General features: G+C 41.1%; 2 protein-coding genes across 2 annotated transcripts in view; both read left to right on the top strand.

Moving 5' to 3' along the window:
- Nucleotides 1-5,149: 5,149 nt before the first annotated feature.
- LOC311059118 (adhesion G protein-coupled receptor E5-like) lies at nucleotides 5,150-21,219 on the top strand. The gene is made up of 16 exons (XM_084076769.1): nucleotides 5,150-5,317; nucleotides 6,548-6,616; nucleotides 6,723-7,046; nucleotides 8,651-8,782; nucleotides 10,021-10,058; nucleotides 13,021-13,116; nucleotides 15,295-15,463; nucleotides 15,998-16,117; nucleotides 16,888-17,081; nucleotides 17,235-17,426; nucleotides 17,575-17,769; nucleotides 18,625-18,851; nucleotides 19,172-19,330; nucleotides 19,946-20,114; nucleotides 20,340-20,411; nucleotides 20,589-21,219. Exons 1-16 carry the CDS (start codon nucleotides 5,287-5,289, stop codon nucleotides 20,634-20,636), a joined length of 2,235 nt encoding a protein of 744 aa, XP_083932895.1. The 5' UTR covers nucleotides 5,150-5,286; the 3' UTR covers nucleotides 20,637-21,219.
- A 1,220-nt stretch (nucleotides 21,220-22,439) lies between these two features.
- The window catches only part of LOC311059117 (adhesion G protein-coupled receptor E5-like), a 36,937-nt gene continuing 32,060 nt past the window's right edge, over nucleotides 22,440-27,316 (top strand). Inside the window, exon 1 of the mRNA XM_084076768.1 lies at nucleotides 22,440-22,561. Coding sequence (XP_083932894.1) covers nucleotides 22,531-22,561 — 31 coding nt within the window. The 5' untranslated portion in view covers nucleotides 22,440-22,530. The remainder of the gene's footprint in view (nucleotides 22,562-27,316) is intronic.

The raw sequence follows: 27,316 nt of genomic DNA on the forward strand, positions 1-27,316 counted from the left end.
CCACTGAATGGACATATGAGATACAACAATGACCCCAAAAGCGTCCAACCGATATGAGTCATAATCCACTGCCTTTAGCGGCACTGAGTGAAATTAATGTCTCTGATGTCGCTGACTTTAGGCCACAGAAGTACCTCCACTCATTTTTCCTCCACATATATTTGATACTTTTAGAAAATTGAAGTGAGTGGGGCTCTGATTGTACTGAACCCTTGACCAAATGTGGAGTCATACGTCACAGATATCTGATTTCGTAATCTATGACATCAAGTTGTCTGTGACATATCTATGACATAGATAGATGGCTGATGTCACATCAAGTCCAAGATCCACATGGGAGCCACACCGTCTCTAGTCTGTAAAAGTGTTTAATTTGCAGCATAATGTGATAAAAAATATAGTGATATGGCTTCATTAACACGCTGTTAATTTAACCGCGCTTGTAACTCTGAGAGGGTACAAATATAGCCTTTGTGTAGCCAAATGTTTGGTTACATTTGTACCCTCTCAAAGTTAAATAGATACTGAGGATATTACTGTATAGTGCAGTGTTTCGCAGACGTTTTCATGGCATGGATCCCCAAATTAATATGCATGTGGCTGATTTATTTTTTTGTAACTTATTTAGCCTTAGGACTCCCTGGATCCCCCTCAAGGACCCCACTTTGAAAAGCACTGGTATAGTGCGTGCATATGTGTGCGTGCGTGAATTGGTTTGCTGATTGTCTGAAATACGTGTGATGTCCAACCACTGAAGTCTTATTTTATACTTTCAACAATCATATACAAAAGAAAAAAAAACTACATTTTGTTTTGAGTATTCTTTTGTGGCGTTGTGAGCTTGTAGATCGGCAATTGTTTTGTATTTCACAATGTGGCCAATGTTTGACCAGTTTTTATACTATAGTTTGTTGATTACGTTTGATGCAATAATGGTCTTTTTCTTTTGAGGTATTAAAAAGTCTTAAAAGTAATTAAGAACCACTGCACTAGTGTATCTCTCTAAATGTGTGGAATCTGTGTGTGTGTCACACGCTGCTGTCTGTCAGGCTGGCGTTCTCGGAGGCGCTGGGGGACGTGTTGACGGAGTGCGCTCAGACGCACCCCGGGACGGCAGACATGTGTCTGACCCTGGCCCACGCCGTCTACTCAGCCTGCCGCCTCCACAGGAAGAGCGCACTGAGCATGTGCAGGAGGGGCATGCTCCACGCGGCCGTGGACTATATGTACCAGTGTCCACACTTCACCTCTGGTATGCACAATACACACGCACGCGCACACACACACACACACACACACACACACACACACACACACACACACACACGCACACGCACACGCACACGCACACGCACACGCACACACACACACACACACACACACACACACACACACACACACACACACACACACAGAATCAAACTTTATTGTCACATCACATTACAAGTAATATGGCTGACATTCTTAATTGTACAAGCTCATTAATGCAGTTAAAAGATAGAAAGAGGTAGAAGTACAGTAAAGTGCATTTAAGAGAGTGGCTAATGTAAATAATAAGTTAAGGGAAAATGTGTCTGTAATTAAAACATAGATCATATCTACATAAACACACAGTTCAGTGAGTTCAGAGCACAGTGTCCACAGGTTTAGTTCTCATTCAACAGCCTAATTACCGCTGGATAAAAGCTGTTCCAGAGTCTCGTGGTGCTGTTACCGATGCTCCTCCATCGCTTGCCTGGCCATGGGCAGCGACTGTCGCAGCGACTTGAACAAACCATGGCTGGGGTGGAAAATGTCCTTGATGATGCTTCCAGCCTTAGCCACACATCTTTTTTCATGTATGGCCTGGAGTGCTTGCGTTCGGCTGTGGTACAGTTTCCGAACCAGGCGGTGGTGCCGCTCATCAGGATGCTCTCAATGGTGCTGGTGTAGATGTTGTGTCATCTGCATACTTGATGACATTTGAGCTGTGTGTGGCTGCGCAGTCGAAGGTATACAGGGAGTAGAGGAGAGGGCTCACCACACAGCCCTGGGGGGCTCCTGTGTTGAGGGTCAAGGGGTCCGATGTAATGTTGCCCATTGTCACCACCTGACGTCGGCCCGATAGGAAGTCCAGTACACGCACGCACACACACATTATCATTGCTGTCGGGCAGCAATCTGGGAACCCATTGGTTAAAAAAATTATGGTTTGTGTGATGCTGTAGTATGATCAAGTAGGGCGTTAATTTACGGAAAAAACACAAAAAGTAAAAATATGGAGATAAGAGGTTTCTGCCCAACAACAACAACAATATATAGTCAACTAGGTGAAACCACCAACATGCCCTTAACACAGGTATCCATCCAATCATTCATTCTCTCTTCTCTCTCTCTCTCTCTCTCTCTCTCTCTCTCTCTCTCCCTCCATCCAGAGGACAGTATGTGGTTGCTGTCCATGTGTCCCAGCCTGCCTCTCCTCCAGATGTTAACAGAGAGCTTCCATGGGGGTCAACAGGCCATGTTGTCTGTGGGACACACCTGCTACAGTTTGCTAATGGGCACACAGCACCCCCTGCTGGCCGTACTGCTATTGGACTCCATCTGCAGCAAAGGAACAGGTCCACACAAACACACACACGCACACACGCACGCACGCACACACACACACACACAATCACACAATAACCTCTCTCTCTCCTCCCCAGGTGTGTTGGAGCAGACCATAGTGTCAGACAATAGGGGTTCGGTGGAGGTTTGGGGTGAGATCTCCACATGCTGTTCCAGGCTGAAGCGCTCTGATCTGTCCCATCACATCCTCAGTGTCCTGCTGGGTCACAGTGGTACCAGTAGACTGTCCCCAGACCTGAAGGGACTGTCCCTCATGGACCATGTCTTTCTGTAACAACAACAACAACATTTAACCACTTCTTAAACCCTCTAGACCACTGTTTCCAAAACAGTGGGTTGGGATCCATATTTGGGTAGCGGACCAATTTGTATGGATTGTGAGTAAATAACCCTTTAGTTTTTGGTTTCCTATTCCTACATTTTGTTTTTATTTCAAAAGATTCTCAAACAAATCCCCCAAAATTCACAATGTTTCATAAGTTAAAAACAAATTCAAAAGTGTTTTCAAAAGAATTCCATAAAAATACAAATACTTTTTTTGTGTTGTGTGTTGTGATTCAATATTCAACAATTTCAAGATTTTTCAAAGATGTTAAAAAAAATAGCAGATCTACAAGCTCGCTGTGAGCTTGTAGATCTGCTATTTTTGAATAGCCAACATAAAATATGGATAAAGTGGTTAAAATGGTTGTGATGCTGCCTTAACACCTTTTGCTGCCGGCCCCCCCCCCCCCAGCTCTGTGTAGTTTTGGAGAAGTAAAAACCCCTAACTAGACGCATAACTTCAACATGCGTGACAACACTGTTCGTGTGAAATCCACCACAGAATGGTGAAGTAGAGCAGTGTGTTCTTCACAGCTGCTTCACAGCTTTCATGACATCTGACAATTCAGCACTAATTTCTTTGGCAGCGAGTGACTCCCTGCAGCATGCAGTTTGTAACCTGTGTAGCATGCAGTTTGTAACCTGTGTAGCATGCAGTGCCTCCATCAGGTGCACACATATGAGAAAATACATTCAGGTGGGTGGCAAAATTTCAGCCAATCAGGAGAGATTTTTATAGTGTTCCAGTTCCAATTTTGTCTGATCATTTCTTTGTGTCATCACTTCCACTAGATTAATCTGTATCCTCTATCCTGATTGGATAAAATTGGTATCCCAACCTGAAAATGCATTTTCTGTTTAATAAAGAGCTGGAGAGACACGGAGACTCTGTTACTGAAAAAACCCCACTCTATATTAATGAGTAGGTCTACAATCAGAATATAGAGCTATTTAACACCAAAACATCTACTTACCATAACTTTATGGAGATACAGTATTGTATGCTTTATCAGCCTAAGGCGTATTGTTATAGACATTGGCAAGGAAAAGCTTGTTAAAACCAAATGAAACAACAGAAACACACTCATTTCTGACACAAAGGACTTTCTCATCTTGTACAGTGAACGTCTGTACAGTTATGACATATAGGGTGCTTTAAAGCCTGCATGCATGTGTAAACCAGGCCTAATACTGTAGTTGTTTTAGAGCATGGTGGTGGACAACCATGTTTGTAAGATCAACCAGTTGATCCAGATGGGCTTTTTGTTCGATCATGGAGCAATTTGAAAACCTAGACCAAGAAAGGATCCATTCATATCATCTACTGTCCAGTAACCCTTGTGTTTGTTGGTTTAAATGTGAAACCCAGCTAATCATATCAGGGGAACGGTGAATTAACAGGAACCCAGGACCCTGGCAGAATATCAATGGTCCAGGTAAATTAACTGTTAGTAATAGGTTGCTGCTACTTTTCAGTCACAACTAATGACACAATACAGTACATCAGTAAATGTGTGTGAGTGTGGGAACAGCTGCCATGAGACAAAAGACATACAATGAATTATTTGTTTTGTCATGTGTAATGGGAAATGTTTTTGTCTCATCATGAGTCACCAACCAATAACTAACAGCACAGTATGCTGAGGAAAAGGAACTGGGGCAAACCACAAAGCATTTGAGAAAAATAAAGAAGGAAGTGAAATCTTATGTCTAGACTACCTGAAACTGGATCATGTGTGGTCACCAGTATATTGTAAAAGTCCTATAAGGATCTTTCCATTATTGTTTGTATGTGCATAACACATTTTGTATCTGATGAAGAGTCGGTAGGCTGATTTAATTTAGCATTAAATCAGTTTAAACACTTGAACCCTATGTACATCGGCTATTTGAAAATAGCTGATCTACAAGCTCATAGAGCTTGTGAGCTTGTAGATCTGTTGATTGATAGTCATGACTTTAAATATTTCACTTTTTTTGTTTCTGTTTCTCAATCAGTTAGGCAGTCTTTATTATCACACAAAATTACTGTATCAATCATAATTACAGTCATCGGCTTATTGTGTGTGTGTGTGTGTGTGTGCGCGCACACACGTGCGTGTGTGTGTGGTTTATGTGGGTATACAGGGTCTAGCAGTGTCGCATATTTCTTTTCCTGTTTGTTACTTTTCTTTTGCTTTCTCTTCCACCTTGTCATCTTCTATTTTATGACACTGAATTTGTAGCTGCACAGTAGTTCAGGATTCTACAAACTATATAGTTTTTCCAAATTGTTAGGGCTATAGTCATCTTGACAGAGGGCCAGAGGCTGTGGAAGGATTCTGATACAGTATTCAGTTGAGTTTGCTCAACATGGGGCTTGGAAAGGCCTTACTGATTATGGGTAAGTATTAATTAGACTTGCATCTATCGATTATTTTCTAAGGTACCGATTATTCTATCAAGTACTTTTTCAATTAATCAAATAATCTTCAAGAACTTTTATATTAAACATCAACTGAGATTTCTAATATATTTGTTTTATAATGAATTAAATCGATTAGTTTGATTAAACACTTAAAGGGTAAGACCACTTTGGTAGAGGTTTGGGTTGTGTATTTACCTTGCCATGATGTAACTCCAAAGGTGGACAAGAAATGAAAAATAATTGCTCCATTGATTAGAAATTGATCATTCAAAATATGCTCCTCATTGACTTACATTGTACGGTAAAACAGATCTCAAAGTCACTCTTTTAGCATGTAAACAAACGCAAACAAAGCTGATTCAGACAATATAGAACCTCACCAAACCCAGTACTGTTTTATTTTTTTTATACAAATGTTAATTTCCTGTTGATTTTGCTATTTTATTAAGAAGAAAACCTGGACTGGATTTGCGGATCCGGATCTTCAAATAGTAAAATCAGCAGGAAGTTAATATTTTTATTTAAAAAACAAACAGTACTGGGTTTGGTGATGTTCTATACTGTCTGAATCAACTTTGTTCGTGTTCGTTTACGTGCTTAAAGAGTGACTTTGAGAGCTGTTTTACCGTACAATGTAAGTCAATGAGGAGCAAATTTTGAATTACCAATTTCTAATCAATGGAGAAATTATTTTTCATTTCTTGTCCACCTTTGGAGTTACATCATGGCAAGGTAAATACACAACCCAAACCTCTACCAAAGTGGTCTTACCCTTTAAGCCCTATTTTACACTTAATCAACAATGGTGTCGACCAAAGCGACGCGTTGTGAGCTTGTAGATTTGCGTTTTCTGTATTTTTGAACTTTTTTAAAAAAATGGGGGAAAAAACACAATAATTTTCCCCCACCAAATAAATTATTTAATTAAAATATTTTCTATAATAGATTAAATTGATTGGTTTCAGTAAATGTTGCACCCCTACACACATCCGATGTAGCACCTTATCTTACAGGCAATATACAGTAACAGTCAGCTTATGAAGGTTGAAAGAGTTGTAAAAAAAAATTGCCCAGTGATATTAGTCTGGCCAAGCCAGTCTAAAGAATAAAGATGCACCAATATAGTTTTCAATCCCTTTGTGATTAGACTGCTTGTCATGTAGCGTGAAGAATCACAGATTAATATTGTCTTGTCTTATTCCACAGGGTTACTGAGTGTGCTGAAAAAATGTGACACCAACTGTAGTGGAATTGGGAAAGAAAAATATGGAAAATGTGTGTTGATCTTTATCTTTGTCGAGTGTGTCCAATAATAATAATGATTGTAACATCAATAGCTTTCATGTTGTAATGTCTATTAACTTTAGATTTCTGTCCTCAGTTCATCTGCAGCAGGTAAAACTTGTGAATGGCACTGATGGATGCTCTGGTAGAGTGGAGGTTTATCATGAAGGCCAGTGGGGAACAATATGTGGTGATGACTGGGATATCAATGATGCTCAAGTAGCGTGTAGACAGGTAGGTTGCGGAAAAGCTCTGACATTCAATAAGTGGGCGTTCTTTGGTGAAGGCCTTGGTCAAATCTGGTTGGATAATATGCGGTGTTATGGCAATGAGAGCTCCCTTGATGACTGCCCACACAATGGATATGGAGGTCATGATGGTTGCTGCAAGCATACTATGGATGCTGGTGTCAACTGTTCAAGTAAGCTTCATGTTGTATTGTATGCCATGGATTATTTGTTTATGTTTCATGTCATTCACTTGATGACAGTTGATGTTATTCCCTTAGATCACAGTTTATATAAATATCTCATTTGATGACTAGGTATTAAACCCTCATTATGTCTGAGTATTCCAGTGTTAAGGTGTGTTGTAAATAGGACCCAAAAGTAGAACAGCCGAACCAGGTTTACAAGCAAAACGTCTTTATTAAAACGTTGAATTCAGAAATCCAAAATAATAAACTTAGGTAAGGCGGCTGATGGCAAGGCAGGCAGGCTGGCAGGCAGGCAGTAGGCGTGGAGGTACAGGATCGGTCGAACACTGAATAATCTGGCAAGGGCTGGAGTCCAGAGCCAGCCAGGGCTTTTATCTGCTCCACTTGATGAGCAGATCACTCCCAGGTGAGCAGGCAGCTCCACAGCCCGATGATGGAATTGGAAGGTAACGCCCAGGCAGACCATCCCCACGCCCACACAGCACACACCAGACACATAGGAAAACATGGAAAAAAGGAGAAAACAGCCAGCCCATAACATCCAGACCTATTCAGATTTTTAGAGACCCTTGGTCTTGGCATTAGACTGGTATGACCACAATTGAAACATTTAATTAATTCATGAATTTATTTAAAATGTGTTTAACAACTGCAAGTGTTGATGAAAAACATTCTTGAGAGCAACATTTAGCTGTAAATGACATTGTGTGTTTGTTTACATGGCTGTCATGTTAGATACAGCACAAAATCAAGCAGCGCAGATTTATATGAGCAGGTGCTCTGAGCCTTTGATTAGGCAGCGTTCCGTTATTGAGCTCATCAGTCATTATTCAGAAATAAATAACACACCGCTGACTTCAGTGATTGACCAATCAGAATCAAGCATCCAACCAAGCCGTGTAAATAATACAATATAACTTATACAATTGGGGTGGTTGTATTTTGTCTCCCTACTCTTCTATTGAGACATTTAGATCATCAAAGGTCATGTCTCACCTAGACACAGGATCTGACAAGAATGTTGACCTGATGGTCAAGATTCAATTTATCAACTGAGCAAGCAGGCAGGCGCTATTAGCTCAATGGTAAAAATGTCAGCACATGCGCAGGAAACCGGGTTCAAATCCGAGGTAGAAGAGAAGAAGAACAGTTTGCTGTTCAAGTCTCAGTCTCAAAAGTGAAGGTAGCGCACATCCAGTTGTTTGCTGGTGCTGGACAAAGAGTGACAGGTTAAAATAATAAGAGTCCGCACAACATTGTCTCAGTCTCAACCGTATTCAAAAAATACAAGTGCACTTTAGCAGGCAGTGATGTGCTGTTAAATTTATTTATTTTTTGTTTTTAAACAAACAAAACAACACTCTATATCAATGATTACTATCTGAATACAGAGCTATTTAACACTTATTTTAAATAAATCACTTACAACAACTTTAAGTCTAATTTGTGCTTTGCCATGATGATCGAACATTACTGCATTGTTGTTGAATATTGTCCTAAACGGCACGGCACCTCAGAGGCACGTCAAATATGTTCTCTGTCTCTAACCCCCACCACCCACTACCTCCACCCCCTCCTGCACCATCCAGATATAGATGCATGTCAGGAAGATGGAGACATTTGTGGCGTGAAGGGGACTTGTGAAAACCGTGAAGGGAGCTACTGGTGTAATTGTTCAGCTGGGTACAGTAACTACGGAAACAAAAGGACCCCATGCTCAGGTGAGATCCATGACACGATTATGATCTAAAATTCCAAACCCTTATTTCCTTGCACAAGTTGGACGTTCTGTTTACCTAACTGGACCGACCGTGTGAAACTTAGCACGCACACTCCCTTGAGACCAAGGAAAAACCTCTGCCCTGCATATTTCACATTGGCCTTTTATAGCGCCATCAGGAGGCCGATTTTTGCAAAACCCAATCCTTGATATTACTCCTACAGATGTTGTCCAAACATCACACATTATCTATAGTCATGTAGTCTCGCGTAGCCAGACCCCACAGAAAATGAAAAACAGCGACCTCTGCTTTTCTGATATTCTGTGGAGTCTGGCAGGAGTATAATGTTAGACTAGAGCGCAGGGAAACACCGGTTTCATGTCTGCCTATAGCGCATCACTTCCGGTTGGTGCGACCATGTTTTCATTCCCACTAACAATATTTCTACACGGAACACTAACACCACTTCTCCCAGAGAACATGGATGGTTTTGGTTATAAGCCCACTTGTTTCTATGATGAAAGAGTAATTTAAAATGTGAATATCTTTCCGTGGTTTTGTCCGCTCCGAGGACGCTATTGTTAAATTAGTTTCGGCTAGTTTCGAGGGGGGGAGGGTGGATCATGGTGGATGGACACGTGAATCCCGCCCACTACATTTGATTGGGTAAAGCGCGGCCCACTTCCTGATCTGAAGGCACGCCCACTTTTAGCCAATGCGCACTGGTTAGGACGAACCGCTCCGACAGATTCCACCGCAGGTCGGAATCTGTTCTTGAGAGATTAATAGTCATGTGATCAACACGGATCTGTCCGATTTTTCATAATCTATCTTGATTGGCTAAGACTAAAGTTTTGCAGGAGTGGCTTGTTTTGAACAAAATACCTCAAATGATAAACGTAGCATCCAATTGCAAAGAAACTTTGCACGCACATTCCCACTAAGCCGAGGAGGACATGCCACCCTTTTCACATAGTCCTGTTATAGTGCCAGTTTAGGCCAGGAGGCCAATGTTTACTATACATTGTTTTTTTTATATTTTACTCCTACAGATTTTGTCCAAACATCACACAAATTGCTACACATTATCTCTATGGTCATGTGATCAAGATGGATCTGTCCGATTTTTTATAGCCCCCACTAACCTTCCTAACTTGTGCTCAGAGGAGCACCTTTTCTATAGTTATATAGTGATGTGTTACTGTATAGCTCTGATCAGTTTAATGTCTTCCATGCAGAGTTGCAGTGTGACCAGTTCAAAGCAGACAGTACACAGGTGAGTTGTATCAACAGTATATTCAATCATTAGATACAGAATCATCATGTCTGTCTGTCTGTCTGTCTGTCTGTCTGTCTGTATGTATGTATTAGTGATGCGCGGGTCAGCATTTTTTTTTCTTTTTCGCCCCGCCACAAAACCCAACCCACCCCAACCCGCCCCGCAAAACAATATATAAATCAAGGACTCGGCCCGCCCCGTGACCTGCGGTGGAAAAAAAGAAGATAATCGTGAGTGAGTGTGAGTGAACTGCTGCACGACACCGTACATCGCACATCAGTATAAACAAATTAATATAATATTAATATTAATATTTACATCTCATCCCCCTTTTGACTTCCAACCACATTGTGAGCATGGAGGTCCATTTAGCTGTTCTTATCAATGATGAACAAAACCTCCTAACTCCACGTTATGTTTAGTTTTTGTGATTTCCTAAAAAATTCAGCCGGACAGCAGCCGGACAGCAGAGATATGCAAAACCTACAGCTTGTGTTTAGTTGTGTTAATGTTATACATGAATGATGGCGCAAGGGAGGTTGATTAGTTGCCTTAGTTGCCTGAAATGTGTGTCATCAACTTTCACCACTAACACTTTATCCATTGCAGACAGACAGTCACGGTGCTTGCTTGAATAATATCCACGACCCATATGAGTTCTGTTTTTGACAGGTTTTATTATCGTGAACACACCATTCAACACACACACACACACACACACACACACACACACACACACACACACACACACACACACACACACACACACACACACACACACACACACACACACACACACACACACACACACACACACACACATTCAATTCAATTCAATTCAAAGGGCTTTATTGGCATGAGAAAACATATGTTTACATTGCCAAAGCAAAAAGCACAATACAACAATACAGCAATACAATCAAAACAAAAAATGTACATTTGAAAGTCAGAATCTTCAATAGATCAATTTCTATGTACCAAGATCACTGGGTGCAGGTATAGTGCAGGAATATACACAATGATTAGTCTTTAGGGTGGTTGTGTTCCGTTCGATATCCTTCTCCTATCACAGCAACTCACGAATCTTGCTGCTGTGTTTGCACATTGTTGTACTTCGCCCAGCAGATATGGGAGTTTTTTGTCATTGGTCATGTTTTCAAAATCTCTGTGGGAAGTTTCTGTTAAACAGCGTTCAGCGAGGAGAAAAACAACTCAGAGATAATGGCGGATTAGGGGAAGCTTTAGAGCGGCGGCAGATGGGAGCGAAAATCTCCGGATACGGATATTTCCATATCCGGGTGTGCTACAATGAAATGTGTCACTGCGAGAGAGGCCTACAATGAAATTTGTCACTGCGAGAAAAAAAAAAAAAGACCACTTTGTGTAGATCTACACGACTGGCACGCTGCGCAATTATTTAGGTTCGCGTAGAACTACGCGATTGGCACGCAATGTGTTAAGGGCCTGATTTGACCCGGCCCGTTATCACCTCCCTCTCTAACTCCTATCCTCCGTCCCCTTAGAGGGGTGTTCTTTACTGGAAATCAATGCCTTCTTTCCCCACCTATTAGCAATAATGATGTTCCACCTCCCTTTCTAAGTTTAATTTCACCCCGGTACTGCTTTGCATGGCCATTGGCCACCAATACATGTAATCAAATAATTTGGTGTATGCCTGCTCACCCAGCCGACTGATGAAACCTACTTGTTACTGTCACTCAGACCTTACGCAATGAGGACAATAATATTGTTGACAACGTAACAACGTATGTCAACTTCTCTGTGGGGGCTTCAGCATTCACTCATATGATTCTTAGGTGCACTCCTTATTCATTATGATTCTAATATAGTCCTGTTCTTACAGCATAAACTCTTTTGTGGGCTATAACAGGTGGATGAATGATTTTCTATGTGTATAGTTTTCATTCCTTTAAACTGATGCTAGTCAAATCTATAACAGGCTCGCTTTTAGTATGCCTTCCTCATACACATAATACTGTCTATTTCTTCAGGCACCTTTATTCAATTCAATATTTCCCTTTCTTGATTGACATGACATTGTTTTCAGAGTAACTACATGAAATTATAATCATTTTCCTTCAAACTTCATTGTATTAATTTTCATCTTTCAAGGTTTGATTATCATTAAATTGACATTTACTCACAAACATCTATCTGACTTTGGAAGTGTCATTCAGCTTGCATGTGGCTGCACTTGTGTCTGGCACCCTGCCTGTGGTTTCCTGTTAGCTACAGTAAGTTTCCAGCTAGGCTGTTACCAGCACTTCCTTATTCTTGTGGTTAAAGCCTTACTGACGTGGCTTTCTCAGCTGCACTTGCCGGTAAACAGATTCATTCTCTAAAGGTGAAGGTTAGACCCTTTAAATCTGCAACTTGTGAGGTCTTTAAACACTGCTCAAAACAAAACAGTAATTGTAAAATTGATAATGTGAATTAAACAATAATTAATGTGTGTGTGTGTGTGTGTGTGTGTGTGTGTGTGTGTGTGTGTGTGTGTGTGTGTGTGTGTGTGTGTGTGTGTGTGTGTGTGTGTGTGTGTGTGTGTGTGTGTGTGCGTGCGTGCGTGCGTGCGTGCGTGCGTGCGATAAATGGCAAGATCAGAATAAATGGCATGAACAGAATAAACAACATGCTATATGAATAGCATTTCTAACATTTGCGGAAAAATAACCAATATACATCAGGAGCCAGTTGCACCACCTCACACTAAGTTCAAACTCAGCCTAGTTATAGCTTAAATGGCTTTTAAAAAGCCATTTAAGCTATAGCTAAGCTGAGTTTGAACTTAGTGTGAGGTGGTGCAACTAGCTCCTGCTGTATAAGTACTTAAAGTATGTCACAACATGTTTGCTCTCTCTCTCTCTCTCTCTCTCTCTCTCTCTCTCTCTCTCTCTCTCTCTCACTCTCTCTCTCTCTCTCTCTCTCTCTCTCTCTCCAGTCTTCATCAGGTCTGTCTAATATCTTGTCCCTGATGTGGAAAAGCTGCACTGACCTGTCTGAAGGAAAGCCAAGTCATGGAGATGTACTACTAGAGGTAGCACACACACACACACACACACACACACACACACACACACACACACACACACACACACACACACACACACACACACACACACACACACACACACACACACAATTCAATTCAATTTCAATTCAATTCAAAGGGCTTTATTGGCATGAGAAAACATACGTTTACATTGCCAAAGCAAAAAGACAGCAATACAATCAAAACAAAAAATGTACATTTGAAAGTCAGAATCTTCAATAGATCAATTTCTATGTACCAAGATCACTGGGTGCAGGTATAGTGTAGGAATATACACAATGATTAGTCTTTAGGGTGGTTGTGTTCCGTTCGATATCCTTCTCCTATCACAACAACTCACGAATCTTGCTGCTGTGTTTGCACATTGTTGTACTTCGCCCAGCAGATATGGGAGTTTTTTGTCGTTGGTCATGTTTTCAAAGTCTCTGTGTGTGGTTGTAATCTGTGGGAAGTATGTGTCTCTGATGTCTTGGTACAATGGACAGACGGTTAGGAAGTGTAGCTCGGTTTCCACTTCCTTTTGTGTGCAGTGGGTGCATAGTCTGTCTTCTCTCGGGATACAGGTCTGCCTGTGACGACCTTTCTCGATCGCAAGACTGTGCTCACTGAGTCTGTATCTAGTTAAGATTTTTCTTTGTTTTGGGTCGGTCACGGTGCTCAGGTATTCTGCCACTGTGTATTCTCTGTTTAGGGCCAGATAGCATTCTAGTTTACTCTGCTTTTGTGTTGCTTCTTTCCAATGTGTCAGGTAGTTTTCCTTTTGCTGTTTTATAATTTTGTTTGGTCCGATGGGTTTTCTATCTCGTGGCTCTGTTTGTGTTTGTGCCCGGAGTTCCATGGCCAGCTGGCTGAGGGGGCATCTCTCTAGAGTTTCGCTGTGTGTGAGTGCTTTGTTATGGAGTGCATTTAGGTCGCTTTCTTTTAGGTGGTTGTAGAACTTAAGTGCTCTCTTTTTTATTTTGATTATGAGTGGGTATCGTCCTAGTTCTGCCCTGCATGCATTATTTGGTGTTTTTCGCTGGGTACGGAGAATGGATTTGCAGAATTCTGTGTGTAGGGTCTCGGTTTGGTGTTTATCCCATTTTTCAAGGTCATGGTTTGCTAATGGTCCCCAGGTCTCACAACCATAGAGGGAAATTGGTTCTATCACAGAGTCCAGTATTTTAAGCCAGGTTTTAATTGGGATGTCTATTTTGATGTTTCTTTTGATAGCATAGAATGCCCTTCTTGCCTTGTCTCTCAGGTCCTTTACAGCTTGGTTGTAGTTCCCTGTGCTGCTGATGTTTAGGCCAAGGTAGGTATAGTTTTTTGTTTGTTCTAGTGGGATCGTATTTAGGAAAAATTGATGGTTTTGGCGGCTGGATCTTTTTTGAAATATCATGATTTTAGTCTTAGTTAGGTTCACTGTCAGGGCCCATGTCTGCGAGAATTTGTGTAGGAGATCAAGTTGCTGCTGTAGTCCTTCCTTGGTTGGAGACAGCAGCAGCAGGTCATCTGCGAAAAGTAAGCATTTGATTTCTGTGTTTGCCAAGGGGATGCCTGGAACTGTAGACTGTTCTAACGTTTTTGCTAACTCGTTGATATATATGTTGAAGAGTGTTGGACTCAGGCTGCATCCCTGTCTAACTCCTCGGCTTTGGGGGAAAAAGTCTGTGTGCTTTTCGCCTATTTTAACTGCGCATTTGTTGTTTGTGTACATTGATTTTATGATGTCATAGGTTTTCCCCCCTATGCCACTTTCCAATAGTTTGTACATCAGACCCTCATGCCAAATTGAATCGAATGCTTTTTTGAAGTCGACAAAGCAGGAGAATAATTTGCTTTTGTTTTTGTTTATTTGGTTGTCAATTAGGGTGTTTAGAGTGTAAATGTGGTCTGTTGTGCGATATTTTGGTAGAAAGCCAATTTGTGATTTGCTCAGGACATTGCTTTCTGTGAGGAAGTTTAGGATTCTGTGGTTGAGGATCATGCAGAGGATCTTTCCGAGGTTGCTGTTTACACAGATCCCACGGTAGTTATTTGGGTCATATTTGTCTCCACACACACACACACACACACACACACACACACACACACACACACACACACACACACACACACACACACACACACACACACACAATCTTCTCTCACAACTCCCTTCTGTCTCCTCCTCTGTTGTAGATATTCACAGCAGTGGAAGACCTGCTGGAGTCCCCCGATCACCTCAACAACAGTGACAACAGTAACAAGGTGACTGGGTTGCTTCAGGCAGTGGAGGATGCTGTGAGGCTAATCGGACCCCAGCTCCAAGACAACTACCGGTACACCCACATAGAGACAAACCAGACAGGTACACACACACACACACACACACACGCACACACGCACACACGCACACACACACACACACACACACACACACACACACACACACACACACACACACACACACACACAAATAACCACATATAGTGACTTATAATCACACTATAATGCATTACAAGTATGATAACTATAATACACTATGATCAAAAGAAAAGGTCTGTGAGTGAGCAGTAATTATGACGTTTTTATGATTCTTGATCTTCATTCATAAGTCATTATAAAATGTTATGATTGCATTATGTGTCCTTATGAGTGCTTATACTGTAAATGTAATTATACAATGTTATAAGCAGATTACAATGCATTTATGCCTGACCTTATACTGTAAGTCATGATGAAATGTTTAATAATGTGATAACAGTTATAAACTCTTATACAGTAACTATAATTATACAGTGATATACACAGATTATGATGCATTATAAGTAAGTGTATAATGCATTATAGGGTTATGGGTTTCATAGGAAGTGTCACTGAAATGGGTTTTGTGTTTGAATAGAGGCGGAGCTTGTTGTGAGGAAGGGAAAAACTCCACCCACTGGACCAATTCACCTGAGCAGTCACAGTGCTACTCTAGACACTGACTGGCAGACACTAAATGGGAATGGAACATACCCTGGTAAACTCTTCTCTTCTCTTCTCTTCTCTTCTCTTCTCTTCTCTTCTCTTCTCTTCTCTTCTCTTCTCTTCTCTTCTCTTCTCTTCTCTTCTCTTCTCTTCTCTTCTCTTCTCTTCTCTTCTCTTTCTTGGTCCGGAGAGACTGTGCTAAGTCTGCTAACACATCAACACAATATAACAAGATAATAATCAAATAATAAAGTATAATCAAATATACTACTACTACTACTACTAATAATAATAATAATAATATTTTTCTTTTAATGGATGAATAATGGAGGGCCAGCTTCTGCTTATGTCTGCTTTTGTCTTTTTTTTATTTGACCTTATTTATACAGGTAAGTCTCATTGAGATACAATCTATTTTATAAGGTAGCCCTGTTCAGGGTGCCAGCCATACAAAAGTTACAATTAACAATTTCTGCTGAAAAGCATACAACATTTTGTGATTTTGTTAATTGAAAGCATTTAATTATTGGCCCAAACTCTCTACCAGGATTTCTCACTCAACTCGCTGGCTCACCCATAAACCATGTCATCAAAACCCCACCTTAGGAATATTGCCCATCTCCGAAATACTCATTCACACATTCATCCTAGCTCGATTACTGCAACAGCATCCTCCAGGCCATCACCTCCAAAGTCCTCAATAAACTTCTACTGTATATCTTACTATTATAAATGGAGAGCCCTGTGTTTGTGTTTTTGTGTTTTTGTGTGTTTGTGCGCGTGGGGGAAATTCCATAATTATGGCTTTCTCATTTCTCACAGGTTTTGCTCTCGCTGTGTTGGTGAGCTACAAGAATCTGGAGAAGTCTGTTAACCACTCCTTTCAGCATCTCAGTGGACACCAGAATGATGGTGTGAACTACCAGGTCTACTCTAAAGTGGTGTCAGTTGTAGTGTCCAACCGTTCCACAGAACTCCTGGACAAACCTGTCATTCTCACAATGAGACACCTGCAGGTGGGCCAATAGCAGCAGTCTAGGTGGAGATGTTGTTACCTTGTCATCATCATGTCAGTGGTTTACACCACAAGTGAAAAACATAAAGAAACAAACACAAGTAAATAAATAATACTGCTAATAATAATAATGGGTGTGTTTATTGTGTATTAGGAGGGGAAGAATACTTCTAAGGTGAAATTCATCTGTGCATACTGGAAGTCTGGACCACAAGGACAGGATACGGAGGAAGGGGCCTGGGCCACAGATGGCTGCACTGAACAATCTACCAACTCCACACACACCGTGTGTCGTTGTAAACACATCAAAAGCTTTGCTGTGCTTATGGCCCTCTACCCCATGGAGGTTAAGCATGGGTCTCACACACACACACACACACACACACACACACACACACACACACACACACACACACACACACACACACACACACACACACACACACACACACACACAGTCCTGTAAAGTTTAAACCCGTTCTCTTTTCCTGTAGGCACTCTTTGAGCTGGAGTTGCTGACCATATTGGGCCTTGTCACCTCTCTGCTGTGTCTGTTAGCGTGCATCTGCACCTTTGGGTTCTGTCGCTCCATAAAGGGAACCCGCACCACCATCCACCTCCACCTCTGCATCTGCCTCTTTATTGCTGACTTCATTTTCCTCTTTTGGATTTCACATACTGAATCTAAGGTGTGTATGAACTAGGGGCCCAATTTAGACAATCTATATGGTGCACACTGCACAGTCTATAACACAGGGCGCAATCGTGTCGGGTGTCCAGCTCCAATTGTGGAACTTAAATGGTGCGTTACCTGACTGAGTGCAAAGTGTATTTATATTAGTCATGGGTTTTGTAGTGGTAGTTTTGGGGGTTAGATTATTTAATCCAATTAGAGTGTTATTTAAATCATATTTAAATACTGTAACTCCATGCCTGTTAATTAAATGACGTATTTGACAGTTGGAGGAGAACAATATTCTGCTGATGGAAAATTGCATTCGACCATCTATGGGAACAGCATTAATAAAGTGATGATGATGCCAGGGGATGCGGGGGAAACAAAAGCTCCCTGCTCACTGAAACATGCCATGGTGCTACAGTCAGAATCATGCCTTCCTGCTGTAGCCTAATGTCTTCTCATGTCCAAGAGACATATGCGATTGACATAACAACTTCATAATCACATGCTAATTGAAGCATGAAGAATGAATTAAATGCGCTGCATTATTTGGTTAAAATACAATAAAAACTTTAAAAAATAAATTAAGCTCTATATTCAGATAGTAATCATTACCATAGTATGTTTATTCAGTACCCGGGGTCTCCATTTCCCGCTCCGTTCTTTTTTTTTTTTTTTTTCTCTCCCCCCTCACTTCCAATGGAACGTGTTCATCTTGTATATTGTATGAATTCTCTCCACTGATTGGATACAATTGGTATCCCGATCTCAAAATGTATTTTAGCTAAAGAGCTGGAGAGAGGGTTAGAGACAGGGTTCAGTTTTGGTACGGAAAACCTGTGTATGAAATCATTTTGTCTTTCAGGTTGGTTGTGGGCTTGTGGCAGCCTTGCTCCATTACTTCTTCTTGGGGATGTTTTTCTGGATGCTGTTAGAAGGGGTGCAGCTCTACCGTATGGTGAAGCCGATAAAGAACGCAGACGAAGATCATCCTTGGTACCTGTACCCTGTGGGATATGGAACACCCCTGGTCATAATGGTGATATCTAACATCTACAGGCTTATGAACATTGGATATGGCACTGAACAACAGTAAGCATGTGGAAAGCATATAGTGTGTGTGTGTGTGTGTATGTGCGCGCACGCACGCACGCACGCACGCACGCACGCACGCACGCACGCACACACACACACACACACACACACACACACACACACACACACACACACACACACACACACACACACACAGTCATTCTGGATTGCCACTCGCCCCCTGTCCGATTTGTCTTGGACCGTAAACCACTTTGAGACTGTAACACAGTGTAACAGTGATTAAGGGCAATGCCAATTAATGTGACTAGTTCTTTAGTGAGGGTAACATGAACTCCTGTGTCGTCCCCTACTGTCAGTTGCTGGCTGCCACTGGAACATGGCTTCATCTGGAGTTTCAATGGCCCTGTGATTGGCATCATCCTCCTGAACGTGTTATTCTTCACCATCACCACCTGGAAGCTGGCTAAGAAATTCAAGAGCATCAACCCAGACCTCTCCAACCCGGACAGAATTAAGTCAGTGTGTGTGTGTGTGTGTGTGTGTGTGTGTGTGTGTGTGTGTGTGTGTGTGTGTGTGTGTGTGTGTGTGTGTGTGTGTGTGTGTGTGTGTGTGTGTGTGTGTGTGTAACATGTCTCACAGCACTGTTTGGGTACCACATCTAATTATACCTTATGTGTCCCTTTGGTTTCCACGTCTCCCCTAAGTCACCCAGTCTGTCTCAACACAGAGCTCTAACAGAAAATGCAATGCTGTTGTGAGATAATCTTTGATATTCCTCTATTGAGTTTCTAATAATCTTTGGCCCTATTTCCTGTAAAGCATAATTTCAACTTTGTTGTGCCACCTTGATTTCTCCTGCTCCTCATTTTTTCTTTCTACTTCCAATGTTAGACTGCGGTCTCAGTTTTGTGTTTGTGTGTATAGCGGGAGTATTCTAAGTCAAATCACAACAACAAATCTAATGGCACATTACATATTGAGCAGGCCCTTGAACAGTGTCTGTACCAAGGATGGTCAAGTCGATGAGGAGCAGGATTTTAAATTCTGTTCTTTCTGGAACAGGCAGATTTTTACAATGTTTATGGCTGTCTCTTCTCTCCTCCCTTACACCCCCCCGCCCCTCCCCCTAGAGCGTTCACATGTAAAGCCTTTGCACTGCTGTGTGTGCTGGGTCTGACGTGGGTGTTTGGGTTTTTCCTGTTCGAAAACGGGACAGTAGCAGTTGTCTACATCTTCACTATCCTCAATAGCCTACAGGGGACATTGATATTTGTCATGCACTGCCTTCTGTGTAATAAGGTAATGTGTTTTGCTGCACGCACACGCATGCACGCACGCAAGCAAGCAAGCACGCACGCACGCACGCACGTAGTAATCACTTCTGTTAATCCCATGTGTGCATATACAAGCAATTCCTAAACCAGAGAAAAATCTAGAGATCAGAGAAAGATCTGAGAAAAGTAAGAATGGAGAGATGGTGAGATTGCTGGTCATAATTTAATAATGTTATGTTGCCCTTTACAGGTAAGAGAGTGGTACATCAAGAAACTCTCTCTCTGTACACGACAGGAGAACCAATTTTCCCGTCAATCACAAGTAAGCAGCAATGCAGTGGAATACAGCAGTTTTTGTTCTGTAGCCTCCAACATTCACACACACATATGCAGCCACGTAATTTGAGCTTGACTATCTTTGTGTGCGTGTGTGTGTGTGTGTGTGTGTGTGTGTGTGTGTGTGTGTGTGTGTGTGTGTGTGTGTGTGTGATTACTTTAGGGGAATCCCAGCGACACAGGAGAATCAATCGTCCTGGCCCAACTTTAGCAATCAAAGGCACTTGACTGTTGGAACCTTGTTTTGCTGTTGTCTAATCTGATCTAGGGTGACCTCCCGTTCCATCCCATTCTATTGGATTTTGAGTGTGTTTGCATCCACCTTCCCACAACAGCCCAGTTGTCAGTTGCCTCCAAGTTTGACACAAATCTCACTCATGGGTCTGGGCTGGTCTTTGAGCAATCTAGGCTACTTCCCCATCCCCTTTATTCTATGAGGGATGTGACAATTAAGGAAGCCAATACGAGAGTCTTGTATATGGTCAGGTCAGACAAGGTCATTTTTTCTTATGAGCACTTTCTCTTCTCTGCACGCAAAAACAAAAACAAAGATTTATGACTACCTGTAACTTTTACCTGTAGATTTTAATTAAATGGTTTTGGAAGGGGTTAAGGACCCCGCTATTCAGAGTGCTGATCGGGATCAGTATGCTAATAGAAGTCATGAAGCTATGAAGTTTATATAGGCCTATTATCTTTGTTATTGCACTCTCCCTTTGATTGTATGTAGCTTAATGTTTCTTTTTAAGTGCAAATGTCTTTCAAATATGTCAAGCTTTCACATTTTTATTTTTCTGTTGTGTTTTATATTGTATGTTCTGTATTTCTAAAACAAATTCTAGAAATTAAATATATTATATATATATATAATATATTTATATAATATATATATAATATAATATATATATATATATATATATATTAAAGACAATATAAAGCAAATATTTCGAAATAAATAATTGGTAAAAAACAATGTGTCTAATTATACGATATCTTATCTTTAGTTCGTCCATTGACAGCACCAACTAATGGGCTACTGTTTTCAAACATGCATTTCCACTTCATGACAAGCAGGAGGCAATGTACCTCTATACCTCATACAGGATGGGTTTTATGAATCTAAACTAGACAGACACAAAATAGTTGACTGCATTTTTATTTCAGAATAGTGGGTGTTACACTTCACTGTTTTAGTTTAGTTTTCTTTCAGGAGACTGTGAAGAAAAGGCACACAGGCCATTTTGCACCTTTTGATTTCTGATTGACTTTAAAACTGAAATCAGTAAAATTCTGTACGAGTTGTAGCAAAAAGTGTGTTGGCGTAAAATCGAATGGGTGTGGAATTGGGTGTGGCCTATATCGGTTGTGTCATGATCCAAGGAATCCAGACGAAAAACATATTTTTTATTGTACGGCCTACTGTTCAAGAGTTATAGGCCAAAACAAAGTGACCTGTTATAGCACCACCACAGTGCCACTTTTGAAACCTTTGTGGTGGAGTGTCTTCCTTGGCGTGCAAAGTTTAAGGCCGATCATTGCAGAGGTGTCCAATAGTAGCTGTTAACAGACGAGGGGGGCGAAAACATAATCTCTGCCTCACAGCCTGGTGGACATGGACATCTTTTGAATGAATACTCTAACCCTGCAAAGTAGCTAGCAACTAATAGCTGTTGAATAATTGTAATGGAGCAAAACGTAGTACAATATTTACCTCCAAGAAGTAGTGGAGTAAATGTATAAAGTATTGACATTTTTAAATACTCAAGTAATATAAATATATATATAAACGTTTCTACTGAAGTACAGTACTTGAGTAAATATACTTTGATGCTTCCCACCACTGCATTGTTAGAAACCCTATTTATACCTCTGAGGAAGAAGTTATGACACTCCTTCACACAAGGCAGTCGCTTCGTGTTACTTTTACGCTCTCTTCATCTTTCTCTTCCTCTTCTGCTCACATGCAGATAGAGCCAACTCTATCTGCACCTGAGCATCTGGTACTGATCTGTGTGAATGCAGGAAACCACAGACCGTCGACCACAAGTGTGTAGGTCTGGTGTTCTGGACAAAGGAGCAGAGGTTGTGATAGTTGACATGTTGACATGGAGCCTGGGAAGGTCTTACTGATTATAGGTAAGTTTGTAAGTTTGTAAATGTGTGTGTGTGTGTGTGTGTGTGTGTGTGTGTGTGTGTGTGTGTGTGTGTGTGTGTGTGTGTGTGTGTGTGTGTGTGTGTGTGTGTGTGAATAAAACATCAACTGATGCACTTCGACACATTATCAGTGTTGTTACCTGGAGTCACTTATGGAGAGAGATTTGTCTCAAAATGATTTGTGAATCCAATACCATGATGCACACATATTGCATGATCTACAAGTGTGTTTCCATGATTTACAAATGTGTTTGGCGATCGACAAACACCAAATATTTGTTTGTGAGTTTTGTAAATATTAATTTGTAATTTTTACCAAATAAAATTATACTTTTGTGTGCATTTATCATAAAATATGCATAAAAGTGCTATGATTTATGCAAATATATGACTATTTGTAATCATTTACAATTTGTAAAAAATATTTATACTTGCAGGCGCATTTATCATAAAATATCATTTATAAATCATCAATTCTGCGTGTGAATTGTTGAATCTGCATTTGTGAGTACAGCAACACACAAACTCAGTTTTGAGACAAGCTTCACACTTCAAATTCACTTACAAATACCTGCAGATCCACACGTGTGCTTGGACTGCCACACCCCCACCCCATGGCAATTACAGCCAGGTGGGCAGTGCCACTAATCAGTTAGACAGGAGTGATTTCAGAAAAAAAGGCATTTGGGGGTAAACCTGACGGGAACCTGACTATTTCACATAATTCAAGGGTGTTGAATCTGAATAACATGGTTCCCAAACTAATTATTTTTTATTTTGGATATTTTGGACCCCTTATGTCAAATCCCAGCCCAGGGCAGGTGATATGAGGTCTCCATTAGGCATTAGGCCAAAGAAGAGAAGAATTAATAGGAAAGAGTATAGCACAGCGGGGCTCATAAACCTTGCTTATAAACTTACAATAATGAAGAATGAATCAAATCACTTTACTGTGTGTGTTTTGATTGAATATTTTATTAGGCAAAAATGTAAAACAGCACAGTTACATTTAAAATACTTTGTCTAAAAGGTCTGTTAAAAAAAACTCCGTCTTGTTTCCGTTGATGTCCTTGGCATTCAATTCATAGTCTATATAGTGGCACCAACAGTTCAAATATCAACACAAAAATACAAAATTAGGTACAAACAAAAACAGAAAAAAAGAAGAAACGATAATAATGCTATACGTACAAAAATGGGGGGTTGTGTCGTCTGTTTAACGGGAAAATAATATACTACCTCCTTTTTTGGCCTCCTGAAAGGTGAATTTTCAGGGCTGTTTTGAATGAGCCCAGCGAACTGCACTTTTTGAGGGATGGGGTTAGACTATTCCAAACCTGGGTGGCAGTGCTGTAGAAGGAGAATTTGCCCATGTTTATTTGGTGGTACCAAATCGTCGTTAACACTCCCTCTAGTTTTGTGACTGTGGATGTCGCTAACCTTTTTGAGGTATTTACTCATAAATGCGGGTATAGGGGGCATTTGGGGCAAATTTGCATTTACAATTTTGAAGACCAATCCCATTTTGTGTTGTTTAACCCTGTCTTCTACCCTGAGCCAGCCTAGGCTGGCAAAAGGTGGGTCATGGGCCCCAGTCCGAGGAGTAGCCGAATAAGTTTGCTTTTGGGAGGTTTGAAGCTTAGTCTTCAGTGACATTGAGATGTTGGAGTACCAAGAGGTGCAAGCATAGTCAAAAAGGGGCTGAATCAGGGCCCCTGAAAGGGTCCTGAGGGCATCCTTGTTGACAAAAGAGGAACCTCTGCCCATGCATCTGGTTCTCTGGTTAAAGGAGAATTTTGGACTACGGTTTTCTTACCTTTTCTATGATGTTATCATATCTTAGGATGAATGGTACAGTAGAAACATTTCATAACTCCATCCCGGGTCCGCCACAGCTTAAAATATCTCGAGATTTCAATCTCGTCTAACGAGACTTAGGTTTTTTTTTTTTTTTTGGTTGCATAGTGTTCTGTCACTATGAACGTCAGATCTCTCAAAAAAATAAATCAAAATAAAATAAAATACGCAATCTAGTGCAAGGCCTATCCGCGCACGTTTTAAGTAGTGGCGTACCCGGGATGGAGTTTTTCTACATTTTTCTACTGTACCATGCATCCTAAGATATTGTAACATCATAGAAAAGGTAAGAAAACCTTAGTCCAAAATTCTCCTTTAACTCTTTTGATCACATTGTAGCCATGCTTTCAGCTGCAGGTATTTGTCAAGAATACAGCCCAAATAGGTAATCTCTTCTTTGCTAGAGATAATTGTGTCATCGGCTTTGACCTGGAAATCATTTACATTCATCTGTCTGAGGGAATGTTTGGTCCCAAAGAGAATGGATTCAGTTTTTCCAAGGTGTAGTGACAGTTTGTTATCGGTAAGCCAAGTACGGATTTTGGAGTTCGGAGCTGAGAGCATCCTCAACTTGCAACTTGTCCTCTCCCGATATCAGGAGTGCTGAGTCATCAGCGGACAATTTGCAGTTACAGGCAGCATTCATGTCGTTAATGTATAGAAGGAACAGTAACGGCTCTAGAATGCTGCCTTGAGGAACCCCGCAGCTCACCGGGAGGGGTGAGGACATGGTTCCGTTGATATCAACCACTTGTTCTCTACCCTCCAAGTAAGATCTCATCCAGTTTAGGGATGAGCTATCAAAACCAATCGCCCTCAGCTTATCAAGTAGAATTGAATGGTTACTGTGTCGAATGCCGAGGTCCAGCATGACCATGCCGCAGTATATGCCCGAGTCTACCTCATGTTTGATGTAGTTGGTCAAATACAGTAGGCATGTGTCAGTGGAGTAGGAGATTCTGAAGCCCGATTGGAATTCAAACAACAGTTTATGTTCGCTGAGGTAGTTGTTGATTTGTTCTTCAATTAATCGCTCTATAACATTTGAGATGGAGCAAAGGATGGAAATAGGCCTGTAGTTGCCAGGGACTAATTTGCTTCCTTTTTTATGCAGAGGGATTACTCTTGCCAACTTGAATTATTGTGGGACGTGACACTGGCTGATGGATAGGTTTGTAATGTGGGCTACTATGGGGCAATAGAGACAGCTGCGTCTCTGAGGAAACTGGTGGGGATATTGTCAAGTCCGGTGGCCTTGTTAGGCTGGAGGGCGAAGAGCTTTTTTGCACCACTTCAGCATTTACCGGTTTGAATGAGAAGGAGTCTTTCTTAGCCCCTAGTTTGTCATAGTGAGCTTGGATGTGGTCAGAGCCGTACAGACCTGAATGCTGAGGAAGTTTGCTTACCAACTGGGTTGCAATGGTGGTGAAAAAGCTGTTAAAACAGTTTGCCACCACCTGCTTGTCGGTAATAAGCGAGCCACTTGAAATAATGCAGATGTTAGTTAATTTGGTTTGAATTTTGTTGTTGCAGCCTAATTTCTGTAGTGCCTCCCACACTTTTTGTGGGTGGCTTTTGTTTGCCTCAATGTTTTCATTTAAGAAATTATTTTTGGCAGTTGTGACCAATTTGTTATTAACTCCATTGCGAAGTTTCCTGCATTTTTCAAGTAGTTGCACATTCTTGTTTTTCCTGTACTTAGAGTAGCTTTTGTTTCTGAGCTTGTTGGCATTTAGGATTTCTCCCTTCATCCAGGGTTCTGTACGAGCTCTGATTCTCACCACCTTTGTGGGCGCTATGCTATCAAGTACAGACAAGAATGCATTTTTGAAACCAGGCCATGTGTCCTCAGCCAAGGAGCAATTTAGGACATTTGACCAGTCCATTTTCTCAAGAGCTGTTGTAAGAGCTCCACTAGAGTAGTTTTCCATAGTTCTGCAGCTGATTGTGCTGTGACTATAAACTGCAGATCTGTGAATTTTACGGGTGATTATATTATTTTGGTTTATTTTATTGTTTTATGACCTGTATTATGTCTAATCATGTGTTTGAATTGTACTCAGCTTGAGAGATGTAATGTGTGGGGCTTTTTGTTCAGCATTGACAGTGGAGCAAGGGGGAAAACAAAAGTTGCATGGTTAAATGATGAAATTTAGCAGGGAAGTACATTGCTGTACTTTGGGCTGGTGAAAGCAGATTACCACACACACAGGCACACGCACACACATAGATTGCTTAGGGTGTGGTTGCACGACGCTGCTGAAATACACACAGAGGAGGATCTTGACTGTAATGAAGCAGAGTGGCAGATCTAATGCTGGACATGAATAATGTCATTTAATCAACAGTATCGATCATGCTGAAGTATGAAACTAAATAAAAGATATATGAGTACACTGCACAACATCTGATAATGAGGAATTCTGATGCTTATGATATGAGTGTTGGAATTAATTGTTTATTATAATAGAAATGTGGAATTAATCATCACTGATTGTTTTATGTTAACAAAGGACATCTGCATTTCTGAGAATGGCACTTTTTACATGGGAATAAACAAGTTTTGAACTAGAGAAAGTGCTCCGAGAAAGTGGTCAGGTAGGTTATTGTGGCCTCCTGGTGGCACTATAATAGGCCAATGTGAAAAGGCTGCCATTTCTTCTTAGGCCTTGCACGGCAATCCTGCATTCATGATTTGAGGCATTTTGTTCCAAAAATGCGTTTAGCTAAATTAGACCTGCTGGTGGCGCTATAACAGGCCAATGTTAAAATGGTGGATTTTGTTCCTCAACATAGTGTGAATGTGCGTGCAAAGTTTGACCGCAATCGGAGGCTGCGTTCAGGATTTGCGACATTTTGTTCAAAACAAGCCACTACTGC

Source organism: Gymnoscopelus microlampas (assembly GCF_963454915.1).
Source record: "Gymnoscopelus microlampas genome assembly, chromosome: 13".
NCBI classification, from domain to species: domain Eukaryota; kingdom Metazoa; phylum Chordata; class Actinopteri; order Myctophiformes; family Myctophidae; genus Gymnoscopelus; species Gymnoscopelus microlampas.